This window comes from Melampsora larici-populina (genome assembly GCF_000204055.1).
Source record: "Melampsora larici-populina 98AG31 unplaced genomic scaffold MELLAscaffold_4, whole genome shotgun sequence".
In the NCBI taxonomy this organism is placed as follows: domain Eukaryota; kingdom Fungi; phylum Basidiomycota; class Pucciniomycetes; order Pucciniales; family Melampsoraceae; genus Melampsora; species Melampsora laricis-populina.
Window position 1 is genome coordinate 1,159,330 of NW_006768768.1, and position 15,076 is coordinate 1,174,405.

The window sequence follows — 15,076 nt, forward strand, 5'->3', positions numbered from 1 at the left end:
CTTTCTCACTTCTTGATCAAAACACTCCAGTAAGGGCTCATTTTTTCCGCCTTGCTCAGGGCTTTCTGAATGTACTGTCCAATCACACTTTTGATAGGTGTGGCAATCTCCAGAGCCCCATATGTAGTCCCCGCGCACCTCAGTGACCCACATGGATGCAATGCGTAATAACTTTTTCAATTGACGTCCAAAATGGTCCGTGGTAGGCTCAAACTCTCCGCCAATGTCAGGGCTTTCTAATGGTACCACCACAGATCACTACTAACATGTACGTGCAACAATATATCTACATAACACTTTACCAATCACTACTCCCATACCGCTCCCGCACCTCAGGTCCATCTTCACTCAGAAACTTGGTTAACTTTTTACAAAACTCCTCAATAAAGACTCATTTTTTCCGCCTTTATTGGGGCTTTCTGAATGTACTGTCCAATAACACTTTTGATAGGTGTGGCAATGTCCAGAGCCCCATATGTCCTCCCGCGCACCTCAGTGACCCACATGGATGCAATCCGTAATAACATTTTCAATCTACATCCAAAATGGTCCGCGGTGGGCTCAAACTCTCCGCCAATGTCAATGCCTTCTGATGGTACCACCACAATCCACTAATCACATGTACTTGGATCATTATATCCACATAACACTTTACGAATCACTACTCCCGAACTGCTTCCGCACCTCAGGTCCATTTTCACTCAGAAAATTGGTCGTTTATTTCTGTCTGATGGTGTTTAACAGATTAATCATGATTCATTGTAACATCTTCTTTTACTGCAACTTCCAAGAAGCCAGGTTAAAGGTGTCATATTACTGTTATTAATGCATTTATCTTTGCTGATCAACAGGGTTTTTATGTGCCCATTGTGTAGCTGTGTTTTTCATTTGTACATCTCAGGTTAATATTGCATCATGATTGATAATTTAAATCTTCCCCAGCATGATTTGAGAAACAAATGAATGGGCAAACAGTACCACATTTGTGGTAATGTGGTATCATTATCTGATGTCTTATACACATCAAAAATCGTGTCAAAAACCCCTAATAGCCACCTAAGTGGCTTTTACATTACCCTTGTAGTCTTACAAAATAGGTTTAAACCACAATTTCAAATTTGGGAACAACAAGCTCTTGACTCCTCACACCTTGATTATACCTCAACACACCTTGCTGATACTTTCAGTACCTCCAACTTTACAATTTTTTCGTATTTCTTTCTTTTTGTTGTGACCAACAATGGATTCATACCAGGCATCCCTCCCGAACTTAACTCAACTGGCCTATAGTCAAACTGATTATGACAACCTCGACTTCACGCAAGGCACGAATCTTGGCTTCAACAACCAGTCTTTCATCCAACCACCAACTCCTCCTTTCACTCAGTCGGTTCTGCCATATCAAAGCTCCCACTCTCAGTACCAGCAGACTTCACACCAATCGTATCAGCAGCCTTCGCACCAATCTCAGTACCAGCACACTTCCCAAGTGGGTGCAAACTTTGGCCCTGGTAGTCAAACTACATACTGGAGTCCAGGGCCTCGTCAAGAACCTTTAGGCCAACTGCCACGTCCAACTTCATTAAATGCTGGACGTGGTGAACACACAAGCTCCGGACGTGGTGGACACGCGAATTCTTCTCTTCGGGCAAGAGGTCGCGGCCGTGGGCAAGGCCCAACTCGAACTCAACTAACTCGAATTCAGCAAACCCCCACTTCTACCGCAACTACTCCAACTGAGCCACCTCTATCAATGAAACAAATCCTCGACCAATTCCTCCCCAAATCGATTGTTACAATGCTTCCAGACAGCGCCAAGACATTCACTCCAATTGTCGCCAATCAGCTTGAAGAAGTAATGAAGAAAGTTGTTGCAAAAGAAATCTTGGCTGCTGAACTGCGTGTTGTGGCGGCAAAGAATTGTAAAAAGTCATTCTCGCAAGCCGATGGTTCTTTTTTTATGGCTCTTGAAAATGACCTCGACATAATCAGAGTGATCTATTGTCTTGTCAGACGTGTTTCGCCAGAAAGGGCTTCAAGGCATATGTAAGTCTCATTTTCAAAAGCTTCACTTTTGATTACATCTGACTGCTTGAATCCCTTTAAAGTGGCGAATTCAAGGCCATGCGAGATGCGACTCTCTGGAACGGTTTTCAAGCAAGCCCTGAAGGGCAGGAAGTATATCGCACTCGTAGGTTATGCTCGCTTTGTCAACTTGTGGGATTCTTCTGATCTCACATTCAAACTCATCCCACGTAGACCGTGGAATTAAGGGCAAAGCAAACAGTGTACTCTCCGACTTATGGAACGAGAAGACTCTCGATGAAAAGCTGACCTACCAACAATATGTTCGCAAATCCAAAAACCTCACATCGGTTTTGTTGGGAGCCGAAGGAGACGACTTGAACCAAACCACTGGAGACTCATCCGACTCTGTCGAACCAAAATCAACTGGTGAGAATGGCTGGGTAGGTTCAGGTAGATCGCTCGCAAGCGCTCAACAGACTGCCGAATTGTGGCTCGCCGAAACCGAGGTGGAGGTATGTAAAGTCTCTCTACAACCTACCTTTCAATCCAGCCGCTTACCAGTTTTATCTATAAACGAAGGCAAAGAGGATTGCTTCTCTGACCAACAGCAACATAGTGATACTTTGTGTATCATCACATCTGGGACCAAATGCGTTCCAGATGTTTGCTGGCTCTCCGAGGGGTCGATCCTGGCTAAAACTGAATCAGGAAAGGTACGGCTCTGCTTATTGCAACTGTGAGTTTCAGAGCTTCTGCACCGGGGTTGCAGTTGCCAAGCTCGACACGCCTGGCGTCAAGGCAAAGAAATCGATTGCTTACCCCAAACAAGACCAAGCTCGTGCAGCATTGAAGGGACTTCTTAGTAAGTGCCTCATCTCTTTATTATGTAACTCTAATCAATTCCAGTTTCACTGAAATCAGGACATCCCCATCGAAAACAGAAAAAACTTTTCCAACCAAAAACTACGCCTGGCCATGGATCAATTGTGAGGCTCGACTGCTCCACTGGGGTGCTAAAATTGTGCTACATCCAGAAGCTCAAACTGAGTTGGGTTTCGTCACTCAATTGAGCAAGAATCTCAATGACGAACAAGGTGACTGTATCTCTACCGATATCACCAAAGGTTTGTTCGAGTTGGCTCAGGTTCCAAAGGATTCTTCGGGTCTGAAGAAACGGGCCCCAAAACGGAAGCGTGAACAAGAATCAGCGAGCGAAGAGGGTGATGAAGATGAGACCGATGAAGAGGAAAATGAAGATATCAATGAATAGTTTTCATCATGACTTTCGCATATTTTTCAATCTCTTTTGTCTTCCTTTTTAACTCTAATTTCTTCCTTTTTTATGTTTTCATCTACTTCATCTTGTTATGTCTTCATTCGTGGTTACTACCACTTCGTTTCTTACTTTCTTTTTTCTTCTTTTTTACGTTATCATCTTCTTTACATTATCTTTGTTTTGATGTTTTCATCGTTCGTTCTTGTTCGTTTTTTAATGTCTTTTGTCTTCCTTTTTTCATCTTTACTTTCTTTTTGTTTCTTAATTTCATTTTATTTTTACTAATCCTTAGTTTCTCCAGAATGCAGCTGCATTGTTCAATTCCAAACTGATATTTTGCCATTGAATCATTGAGTTAAGATACCAAGATAAAGCCAAAGTGGGACACGATAAAACCAAAGTGAGATACAAAAATAAAGACACTGAAATAAAAAATACAATTCCTTTTAATTCAATCACTGCTAACATAGATATTGAGAGGACAAGCAGAGAAATAAAGTGAAAGGTGTGACTGAAAACTCCTTCATCATTCTGAACAACATATCGAGATATAAAATAATCGATCTACTGCCTCCTTCATAAATAACCTAACAAACTACTACAACTACAAACTACAACAGATATTCAGGATGTTGAAGCTATTCAACATCACTAAAAGTAAACTTTGAGTCAGTGAGTCAATAGTGTATTAGTCTCAACAAATGAAAAGACCACAGGCTTACTCATCAAATATGTCACACTCTTGAAGGTCTCTAGTGAGCACTTCAGCTTCGCCAAGATCCTTTAATACCTTGAGCATTGATTCCTTGCTCCATTTGAAACCCTCGAGGTCAAGTTTTTCCAAAGTCTTTACAATTCGATCGGAAACAGATGGAGATTGCTCGTAGGGTTGTGTTTTGACCGTGATCAAGTTTTGCCACTTTGGAATGAAGTTTGACAATCCTGATGATTGTGACGATGTTGATGGAAGTTGAGATGGGGTTTGAGGTGGCGGTATTGATTGAGATTGAGATGGTGGTGGTGATCGGGGTGGGGAGGCCTCATCAGGTCCTTCGGTTTGCGAACCTCTTTCGACTCTCTTGACTCGGACCTCAGGCGTGTCAGGGATGTCACAATCGTGCTGGTACTCGAGGACAATCATCATGAGGTGAGTGATTGATAAGATGTGGTTTGAATCGATGAGGTGGTGGAAGTCGAGAAGTGGTGATCGCAGAGGTTGAAGTTTGGGTTGCCCGGTCCGGACATCTGGGTAGCATGTACAGGTGGTCATATACTGTTTGATGGTACCGAGTCTACCGGGGGTTATATGAAAATCGAGGGACTTGGTCGTTTTTTGTTGATTTTGAGGCCAAATAATCGGCGATAGCGGCGATAGTGGCGATAATCGGCGATAGACTTCTTCACTGTCTAGAGCAGTGGTACAGGGACACTTCGTACACTGCTCTAGATAGCTGTACAAACCGCAACACCCAGAATTAATTGGTCCACATTTGATTTGACGGATTTGACAATCTCCCACTTCGCTATTGCACTCTCACGAAAGATCCCGTCTTTCCGGAACGGTCGCCGCACTCAAACCGGACGTGATTAACGCCGCCGCAGGCTTGCTCGGTCAACCACTTCCGATCACCTCAACGGGCACGTCGCCTTTTCACTCGGCTTCCACAAAGACCCTTGATTTACGAAAATGGTCATGGGGGCGTACGAAAATCCAGATGTTGACCGTGCGGAGGGCCCAGCCACCTCATATAACCAGAACAGTGCTGTTGTATGTTAACCACTCACCCAAATCAGCGTCGCATTACCTCGGCAACGCGCGCGCCGAACCACATTGGAGACTCATGACCTGCCCTACTGCCATTGGGAGCACAATTGACGAATCTACCAAGGGACCCTATATAGCTCCATATTGACCGGCCCTTAATGTTAGTGCTCTAATCTATCAATTCCCCAGTAACTTTCCATTTCACAGGACAACTCCGCGAGTTATCATCATTCACATAGTTCATTTATTTCACCTCCGCGAGTTCTCATCTTACTCATAGTTCATTTTCATTTCACAACCAACTCCGCGAGTTATCATCTTACAAACAGTTCCACTGATTGTCATGCCTTCAGGCTCCAGAACCACACGATTGAACCCGATCAACCCCTATCAACCTTTGCCTGTCCCCTCCCGCAAAACCAAGCAAACTGGACTTATTTGCCAGTCAGCAAACTGCACCAAGAGGCCTACTCACTCCACGCTCTACTACCAACCACGGAACCAACCTAACGCTAAGCTGATTGGAATAAGGGTAACGTGACCAAACTAAAAGATGTCCACCACTGGATCACACTGAATCTTATATATTACAATCATCATCCTTACAGTGTCCACACGATTACAAGGCCTGTTATACACGTTTCTACCACCCATACCGAGTCGAAATCCTCGAACACAACGCCCAGTTACTCGCGATGGAAGTCGATCCACGGCTCATCGGTGGAATTGCTTCAAACACTACTTCCCAAACCTTTCCCCAAACTTCCCAAACCACTTCTCAAACCACTTCTCAAACCAAACGCCGCACCACCAAAGTTGATTCATCTGCTCAATGCCAAGGCGTTAAAGGTCAATTTGCCACTGGTCATACGATGCGGAAGAACAATTCATGCAATGCCAATGCCTGCCGCCATGTAAGTTTATTTCTCAGTGCAACCCGGTGATGTTAGATATCATGTAACTTACATATCATATTTATTCTACATGTTCCATGTAGTGTTGCCAGGAACTCAATGATCAATTGGCTGGATGTGCACCTCACGGTGCCATGAATCGTGGGTCCCAGCGATCTGCTCGCAAGCAACCACTATCACCGAGCGGTCCTACAAGCTCATCGGCCACTCCCCTTACCCAAGCTGGTCGAACTTATTCACGCCTTCTCCTTCCGTCAGAATTTGCTAAGTTCAAAAGTATCACGATTCAAAAACAGGCAGACGAACGAACTCAAAGAGATAATGAACAGATTGCAAATAAACAAGTCACTCTGATGGTGTGGACCGGCACCGCGGTCAGTCTCAGTCTTACTTTTTTATTAACAAAAAGCAATGAACCAGGCTGATTTCATTTATTTTAGGGCTACCAATCTGGCTGCTGGGCGGGAGTGGTGTATGCACCACAATGGCCATTGGTTGCATTGAACAAATCCGAAGATCTTAGGAAGGTAGTTCACAAACATTTGGGTAATGACTGGAATGGCAGTTTGCAGGTTTGGAGTGCGGAGAATAAAATATGGGTGAGAATTTCCTGCTGCAACTACCAAAACCAATGTAAAATAACCCGGATTCAAATCGTTGTTTGTTTCAGCTCAATGTTCCATTTGGAATGATCCATCAGTACCCAACAAACTGTCGAAAACTTCTTGTACTGTTTCCAGACGTCGACCCGAGCCAGTGCGAAAACCTCGATCACCACAAGGCCACAGTCTCATCAAGCAACAAATCCGCGATGACTATCACCAAACACCTCAACCCGTCACCTTTCAAAGGTTCTCCTGTCGCTAGATCTTCTCCTTCACCCCCTGAACAACCTCAGGCATCTTCTTCCAATAAGCGTATCCGCCTCCTCACATCTACACCTGATCCGAGTGACGACGAAAGCACCGAAGGCATCCCTACTGGACGCTTGGGGAAGTGGCCCTGTGCATGTGTCATGCGCGACATGGAGAAGTTCTTAATTCAGTCAAAGAAGCCGAAAGTGACCATACCAGCCGCTTGGAATTCACTATTCAAAGCCGCTGGTTACAAGTACGCTAAATCCACTGCGTCTCGTTACCGTCGCTGGCTTGAAGCAATTGACACTGAACGGTTGGCTCGATATGTTTCGGCAAATGGCGACAAGCGGGTTAAGCACGGGGTTCGATACTTTCACAAGGAATGGCTAGCTACCAAAAACGTTGGGGAAACTGAAGAACAACCAACCCCATCCAAGCGTGTCAAGCTATGAGTACTCCCAGATGAATTCTATCTCTCCCTTTTCTAACCTTGTATAAAATTTTCCTTTCCAACCGTTCATTTAAATAATAAGTTTTTGTATATATAATTTTTTCAATTTTTCAGCATCTATATGTCTTCAATTTCTCTGTCTTCTCCTTATGTCTGCCGTTCGGACTTTTTGATGTATGCTATGCCACCTATTAATTAAGCTATGTCCAGTAATACCATCAAGTATGCAGCAACTAGTTGAAGTCGAATGACTTCTTTTGCGATTTACATGTGCCAAAGTAATCTAAAAAGTGATTGGCGTGACCAATCACACTCTTTCTTGCTCATTAACTGAGTCTTAATGGGCAAGAAAGAGTTATTGACCGTCATGAATAGTATAGAATCGATCACAAAGACTCAAAGAATTCTATTAATTGATCGGAAATGACTTCAGACAAGCACATCAATTAGTAATATTATGTTGGGAATTCTTTCAATCATTTTACCATGGGGTAACATGAATAGAGGTGACGGAATGATAAGAAAATCATGAGAACAAAACCTAAATGAGGGGTCTAGCTCGCGGAAAAACATCCTCATTATGTGGAACGTGTGTAAATTGGAAAGTAAGGCCAAACTAATCCGGCCAAACGATGGTAATACGATAATAGAATTATCGATCACCCTCGATCACCCTCGATCACCCGCTTTCGCGCTATTCATACTATTCCGCAAATGAATCTCTTGAGTATGTCATCTACTATAAAATGTCCTACACTTACACACTTATAAAGTTGTATCAATATCTCCTTCACGTTGTCACGTTGCTCAATTATTAAACCATCCACACATCACATTTATCTTGATTATTATGCCAGATATAGCTGCTACCTTCAGTGATGATGACCCGCCGGCTTTTGATAATTGTCGCAAGGGAACCCCCAATACTGATACCAGTGCCGAAACACCTGATCAACCTTCATCAACATCCATCAGCTTGTCTTCCTTGGCAGATGTGGTTTATGATCAACTTACGGAAACCAAGCCGCCCATCACTTCAACAACTCTAACTCTGCCTCGTCGTAGAGCCGTTCCGGCGTCTCGCAATGGCAACATCTTTCGTGATGTGGAAGTCTCCGAAGAAGAAATTGTCACGTTGTCAAGACAGATTCGTGACACCAATTTCATGTTTGCACCAAACACCAGATCTGTCCGTGGTGGCTGGGACTACCAAGTTATTGCATTGGTTCTTGAGGGCGACCCTTTCACCTTCAATCCAGCGGGCGGCGACTATCGAATGAAAGAACGTGTATGCACATTCCGGTGTGATCCATTCCAGCAACACTATTTTACTCGGGATTCAAATTCTTGGATTCAGCACAATATGACCATCCTAGGCGACACTGTTCCTAAATCGATGATCGCCAAACAGCATACGGAGTGGACCTCGAGGCCTAACTTAGCGCGATCTCATGCTTTGGAGCGAGTCAAGTCCAACCTTTACGTAGCAGATTTGTTGAAGGTCTTTGTGCAGGACTTGGAAAATGTGTCTAAATCGAAGCGTGGCCAAACTGCTCGCATCGCCGCAGAAGACATGCATATGCAAAGTTGTAACTTAAAGGTAATTTTTTTTGCTCTTGAAAAATACTTAGTTCAGTTCTAAAAGTGTTTTTTTGTGTATCCAGGTACCACCAAACAGCCTACTTAAGACGTTTGGTCGTACTTTGTCTGACGAGTCCGAATGGCTTTTGATTGATGCACCCCACGACTCAGACAATGTGCGCTATCTACACCCTTACAAGTTCAGGTGCGACCACGAGGACAAGTGGAGCAATTTAGTGCATGCTTTAGCCCATTTCGCGTATCACCGGACTGGAGCTCTTTCGTTATTGAGCCAAATTGATTGTGACAAATCAGGTAATTTATCGAACCTGATATGTTTTACCAGAGGGTAAGTAGTATCACTTTGGACTCCACCATTCATTCATGCTTACTAAATCATTGTCAGGTATCCGCACGTTGGTATACCGGGAACCGACATGGACGAAGAAGTCCACATGGCATTTGTGCATTTCAAAGGTGAACACAAGTGCAACCCAATTTGTCGCACTCTTGGCCTGTACAATGTACAAACGGGCTATCCAGCCAATCGGTCCGACTAGCTGGCCTTTTATATTTTGCATACGAGATTTACTACTTCATGTTCAATTTGTTTCCTTTTTGATCGCATTATTCAAATTGTCTTCTTCATGTTATTTTTGTTGTCTTTACGATGGCCATCTTTGAATTGTTCATGTTCTTTTTGTTTTCTTTACGATGATATTATTTAAATCATATTCTAGTTAATATTGTTTTCATTATGTTACTTTTGTTTTCATTACGATGGCAGCATCTAATTTAATGTTACTTTTCGCGCTCTTTATGATGACATTGGGTTTCATAACAATTCAATACTTCTACGTTTGTAGTTATGTTATTACGTTTGTTGGGACATCACTTTTCACCCAGTGTATCTTAGATAGAGAGTGCATTACACTGAAAAACAATCACAGGGAGACACAAAATGAGAAAATGAGAAATTGTGATATGATACATTAAACGGGCAAGATCGGATACAAATTACCCTATCATTGTATGGTCTAGAGCTGATGCTACAATTTGAATCATTATACGATATTTGAGTCAGTTCTTTTTAGTATTTTAATGGTTGGGAAAGTTTCAATTTCAAAGTGGACAGTGGTAGCAAAGACATGAAGATCATAAGAGCTTCCGAAACAAACGGATTGTTGGTACCAAAGTTCATGACGAGTTACAAAATGAATCCAGTGGTTTGTTCAATGTTCATGATCAACTTGAACAGAACTCAGAACTCCTGTCAAAAAGGATTCAAAGTCGTGAGCTGAGTACAAGACATTAATAGATAACGAGGTACACCTACAATGCGACAGTGCTGTAATGGATATTGCCTACGAATTTTACCTTGTCGCGCTTGCGTAGTTTTTCCTCAAGTCGTACATTATGGAGTCGGATCATTTCATCTAAAAAGAAGTTGTACCTGACAGGGTGCATACCACGGCACATTGAATCAAAGCGGCCGAACCAAGCGTTTTCAATCTCAGCAGCTGATGCGTTGAACTTCCAGCCGTCAGCATTCTTTAATTCCGGGAATTTATCCGGATCATTATTGAGTCTGCAGGTGGCGTGAGTCTCTTTGTGAGACTTGATGTGGAAGGTATCCACCGGGAGGAGAGTGTTTCGAAAGAATTCAACATCATCCGTGTTGGTGCGGATGTGTGAATATAATCCACACGCGTTATCGTAAAATATGACTTGAGGAATTTCATCGGGGAAAAGCTCCTTGATCCATTCCTGCAAGGAAAAAGTCCGAGTTACTTTTAATTCGCAAAGAGAATCGAAATGATCACTAACTTTTACTTTGGTCACAGATTCAGATTTGTAAAAAGTTTTACGCGCAATGATGATGCCACAGGGTGCTACCATTAGCTGTTCGTTGTGAGTACGGGCACGTGAAAGTACAATTCTCTTGGTTCCTTTGTTGGCAGCGGCTCCTCCGTCTCTTGCAGCTTCATGCTCGCGATCAGTGACCTCACACAATAATAATTCTGCTTCAGTTAAGGTTACCTCCCCGGTTTCTGCATCTAATAATTCGCTGGGATCGATCTGCATTTGAGTGTGAGGTCTCTTGAATTTGCGAGGTAAGCCGAAAAGACTGCCGTTCCTTGCTGCAAATTCTGCATACGCCGCTTCGTGAGCTGGATCGCCGCAGGTCTTCGATCCCTCGGCAGATACGGGTCTCACACAAGGTTGAGCTTGACAACACCCTTTGAGGATGGCATGATGTTCGGAGCAATACCTATGTTTGACTTTTTCGAGGTGTTGGTCACAATAGATGTCAGTGGTGGTGGGATCGAGAGCTTTGACTGGCTCTTCGGTTACACTGCAGCACCAGTGTCCCATGGTTATGCCATCTGTGACTAGCGCCCGCATGACTGGAATGATTGACATGAATGAGATTGGAGGACGAAAGCAATATAGATGTGAAAGAAGGGCCTACCTCGAGCATGACCTCCGGTGAGAGGAATCTCTTCGACTTCAGTACAAAGGGTGCAGGCGTGGCCAAAGTAAGGTGATCCTTCGATTTGATTCCATGCAGTAGCTTGCTCCATAGCTGAGAAGAACCGTCGATCATCTCCTCCTGCTGCATCACCCTTCAATCTGAGACCTCGAGTATTGTAGGTCCGCATCAACCGGTGGATGTCCAGGCCAAGTGAACACACCTTGGGACTCAGCCAACGTTGAAAGCGGTCGGATGGAAAAGCGTTTGAATATATGGCATCGGGTGATGCGTGCGTGTTGTTGTAAGAATTGACAATGTTGTAAACGGAAACCCTGATTGTGACATATAAGAGGTTTAGCCTTTTGTAATAAGGATGCATGGAGTAAAACATACTGTGCCAGCATCTGAAGATGATTGAAGTGATCGGCGGCTTTATGAGTCATGAAGTAGTGCTGTGACACCTGGAAGTGATTAGTTGGCTGCCCTTCTTCTGGGGTGTAGTAATCGCGGAAAGCTTCACGTCGGACATAGCACGGTGTATAAGTTGACTTGCATTCTGGAAAAAATACAAATGTTTGGTAAGCGGTTGGCCAATATTGAATATTGGTAAGCTCACTTCGGCAATATGAAGTAAAGTATTGTACACTGTCGATGCCATTGATGTCGATCAGGTACGCATAAACTTGCTCTCGATTCTCAAGTGCGAGGGCCACGCCGTCATTGTCGCAAGTGAAACAATTTTCGGTAGGGGGTTCAAACGTGTGCTCGGTAATTGTGAAGGCATCTGGTTCGTGTATTTCTGGGGGAATACCTTGAGAAAAGAATTGTGAGGGGTTGTGTAGGCAGTTCGGAATGTCATCATAGATCAGATTCCACAATCGCGCCCAAACCGCAGGGGTTTGAGCGCTGTCCAGACAGCGTGCTAGAAACTCAATGGGTGCCTCGGTGGGTGAGGGGCCATAAGTTTCTCTGGTCCTTTGCAAGAAATCAGCAGAAAGGGAGGCGAGCGTGCTAAACTGGCTGACAGTGAGACTGTTGTAGGTGTTGGGGTATTTTTGGGAGAGACTGGCGACAAGATCTTTGAGGAACATGTTTAATTGTGTATGTTGGGATGAATATTTTTTGAACCAAAATGACTACGCTTATTAGCAGACAAATATTTGATGGCGTGCTGGGTTGAAGAAGATCGTTGGGTGGGTGCGCTTATTTTAACTAACTGATTATAAGAGCTGGTATGGATTGCAGTTTTTATAATTGCATGGTGTCTCTAGGAGGGATACAATTTGCTATAACATCATGTTAATATGCGCGACCATCTTGAAAGGCAAGCATATCAACACGCAATTTTTAAAGTAGTAAGCGAGTAAGCACGGTAACGGTGTTGATCGTGCAGGCAATCGCCATGAATGTTTGAGCGGATCAAAGCATCAAACTTCAAGCCGGGTATATCCTCCGTGATGCACAGTTTATTGGTTTGTAACAATTGCTGTCCCTGCCGGTTGGCCACTTCTCTCAGCAGGTTCTCGGTCTGCATTATCCAACCTTGCACTTTGTGCTTCATCGGGGTGGTTTCGTTTGACTGAGCCGGCATGCTCGGCTGGCACGAGCAATGAGCGATAATTTGTAATGTCGGAGACAGTGCCGAGGTGAGTTGGTGTATTTCAAAAAGAGTCTTGGGAGAAGAATCTTTTCGCCGCAATTGTCTCACACAGGAGACAAAAAGGTGTGTGAGACTAACCGAGGGAATGTGCTACGGTACTGCTGTCCAGATGTGTACGGTACTGCTGTCCAAATTAGTCAATGTCACAGGACCGCGGACTGGCTCGTCTACAGGCTCATTTTTACGTGGCCCAGCGTGTTCTCTGTGCGACTAGAAGATGAAATGACAAATCAAGCTTTGAGATTATCATCTGTGGATAGGTTGGCATCAAGTTGTCCTGCCTGTTTTGGGCCAACAGTCCCAGGAAAGCGACCCACCGAGCCAGACGTAGTCGTCTGTCTCGATGCCAATTTCCAGCAGCGCCGTCATTACTCGGCAAGTGCGGCATGGCGGGGTGATTCGGGACTCGTTCCGTCTTTGTTCCTTTCACCTTCCCAAGTCAAGACCTGGGAGACTACCATGAGTGTCAATGTACCACGTGACAAACATTTGGATGTGATTGTGAGTGTCAAATTCCAACTGAAAGTTATCACATACTTACGTTTTCAAGGCTGATTTTGCTGTTGTTCTTTTACATAGCACCCCTGTAGCGAACAGCACACTGCTGCTGACGATGTTTGAGGGCGGAACACGTGGAAAAGCTATTATGAAACTGGCTTAATGGGTATGGGCTGTCGACACGATAGTATATTGAAATTCATCAATATAATTCAGAGTGGCGAAAAGTTAGTATGTACATAACATCTCACCTATTCAAACCATCTCAAGCTGTACAACTTGCTTTAAAGGAATTCATAAGTATATGTTTCATTTTGATATTGTCTTCAAAGGGGTTGTTTCCCTGTAGCTATGCTGGATTGGCTTTTGAAACGAAGCCGAGATGATATGAAGTTTGGTGTCCTGTATGACATTGGTTGTAATATGGAGAAGGGTATTCTCAAAGTCAGTATGACGAGTTAATCATCACATTCTTGACTATGATTGATGGTGTATGAGTATGTTTTCCAGCGGAATTTGTTTGCAGATAAGCGAGACACTGGTTTGCTGATGTTTGGAACAAGCGTTTTCCATTCGTTTGTTCACCAATGGACTTGCCAGTTGCAATACAACCCAAGGCTGAATATGGACTGGGGTCTTTCAGATGGTGAGGGCATGGAACGTATTTGGTCCAGGCTCTCATCACTGATTGGTGGTTTGAGGTATTCAACCTCATCTCATTGGCTTTGTGCATTACAGCATCATAACGAGGCAGGAAGAGTAAAACTGGGTGTGTAACGTTTCTTTTGACACCAGGAAAACACAAAAACTCACACGCTGGTGTTGTTTTATATTTCAGTGAGATGGTTACAGTCACGAGAGCGTACAGCTCGTAAACAGTTTTTAGACAACAAATTGAAACTGGAAGTTCTCAAGCGGGAGCCTCGTTACAACGAGGATTATTTTATTCAACAATGGGCTCGTCAGCGCGAGTGTCAGTTGAATGCATTGGTTCACAAAAACTCGGCGACTCTGAGTAGTAAATTGGCAAAGCTTGTTGGATTAGAGCAAAGCCTGCATACCTCGGAGTTGAGTAATTACACGCCCAACTAACGTGATCAATTGGTTGATATCTTTTCCTGTGTATCATACGAATAGAGATGATCTTCAAGAGCTGCGTGCAAAACGTAGAGCTGACCGAACACACGCAGAGCAGCTCGAGTTTGCAGCTCTACCTGATGCAATTCGGGTTCTGAAAGCAAAGATTGATGAGTTGGTGGATGAGCTTGGAGGGGACGAATATTGAGATATCCCTGGAGCTGCAAGTGAGGTCATCTTTTTACATTGAGATGAGAGACTTAACTAATCAACCTCTTGTGTTGAATTCAGCACCCAAGGGTCGAGGTCTGATTCGACTCCGGGTGGCCAAAAACAAGCTTCACATGGCAAAGATTGATGTCTTCACTATGCAGAAGCATAGTGATGAACGAGCTGGTGTGTAAGAATTATTTGAAATATACACATGCATTTCACTGATTCTAATGAAACTACAATACAACAGGGACTCGTGTCCAACAGAGAATGAAGAAAA

General features: G+C 43.8%; 3 protein-coding genes across 3 annotated transcripts; all 3 read left to right on the forward strand.

Annotated features, from left to right (window-relative positions):
* Positions 1-1,149: 1,149 nt before the first annotated feature.
* Positions 1,150-4,462, forward strand: MELLADRAFT_115342 (uncharacterized protein; the record flags this gene model as incomplete). Its single annotated transcript, XM_007405474.1, has 6 exons — positions 1,150-2,046; positions 2,109-2,191; positions 2,260-2,540; positions 2,608-2,890; positions 2,970-3,955; positions 4,027-4,462. 5 exons carry the CDS (start codon positions 1,241-1,243, stop codon positions 3,296-3,298), a joined length of 1,782 nt encoding a protein of 593 aa, XP_007405536.1.
* Positions 4,463-5,257: 795 nt separating this feature from the next.
* MELLADRAFT_115343 (uncharacterized protein) lies at positions 5,258-6,314 on the forward strand (the record flags this gene model as incomplete). Its single annotated transcript, XM_007405475.1, has 4 exons — positions 5,258-5,601; positions 5,678-5,983; positions 6,067-6,124; positions 6,242-6,314. Coding segments are annotated over 4 exons (624 nt in total), but the record flags the coding sequence as incomplete, so codon positions are not given.
* Positions 6,315-7,836: 1,522 nt separating this feature from the next.
* On the forward strand, positions 7,837-9,432 carry MELLADRAFT_59902 (uncharacterized protein; the record flags this gene model as incomplete). The annotated part of the gene is made up of 5 exons (XM_007405476.1): positions 7,837-7,880; positions 7,942-8,018; positions 8,065-8,891; positions 8,956-9,221; positions 9,279-9,432. The coding sequence occupies 5 exons, from the start codon at positions 7,837-7,839 to the stop codon at positions 9,430-9,432; spliced, it is 1,368 nt and encodes a 455-aa protein (XP_007405538.1).
* Positions 9,433-15,076: the final 5,644 nt, after the last annotated feature.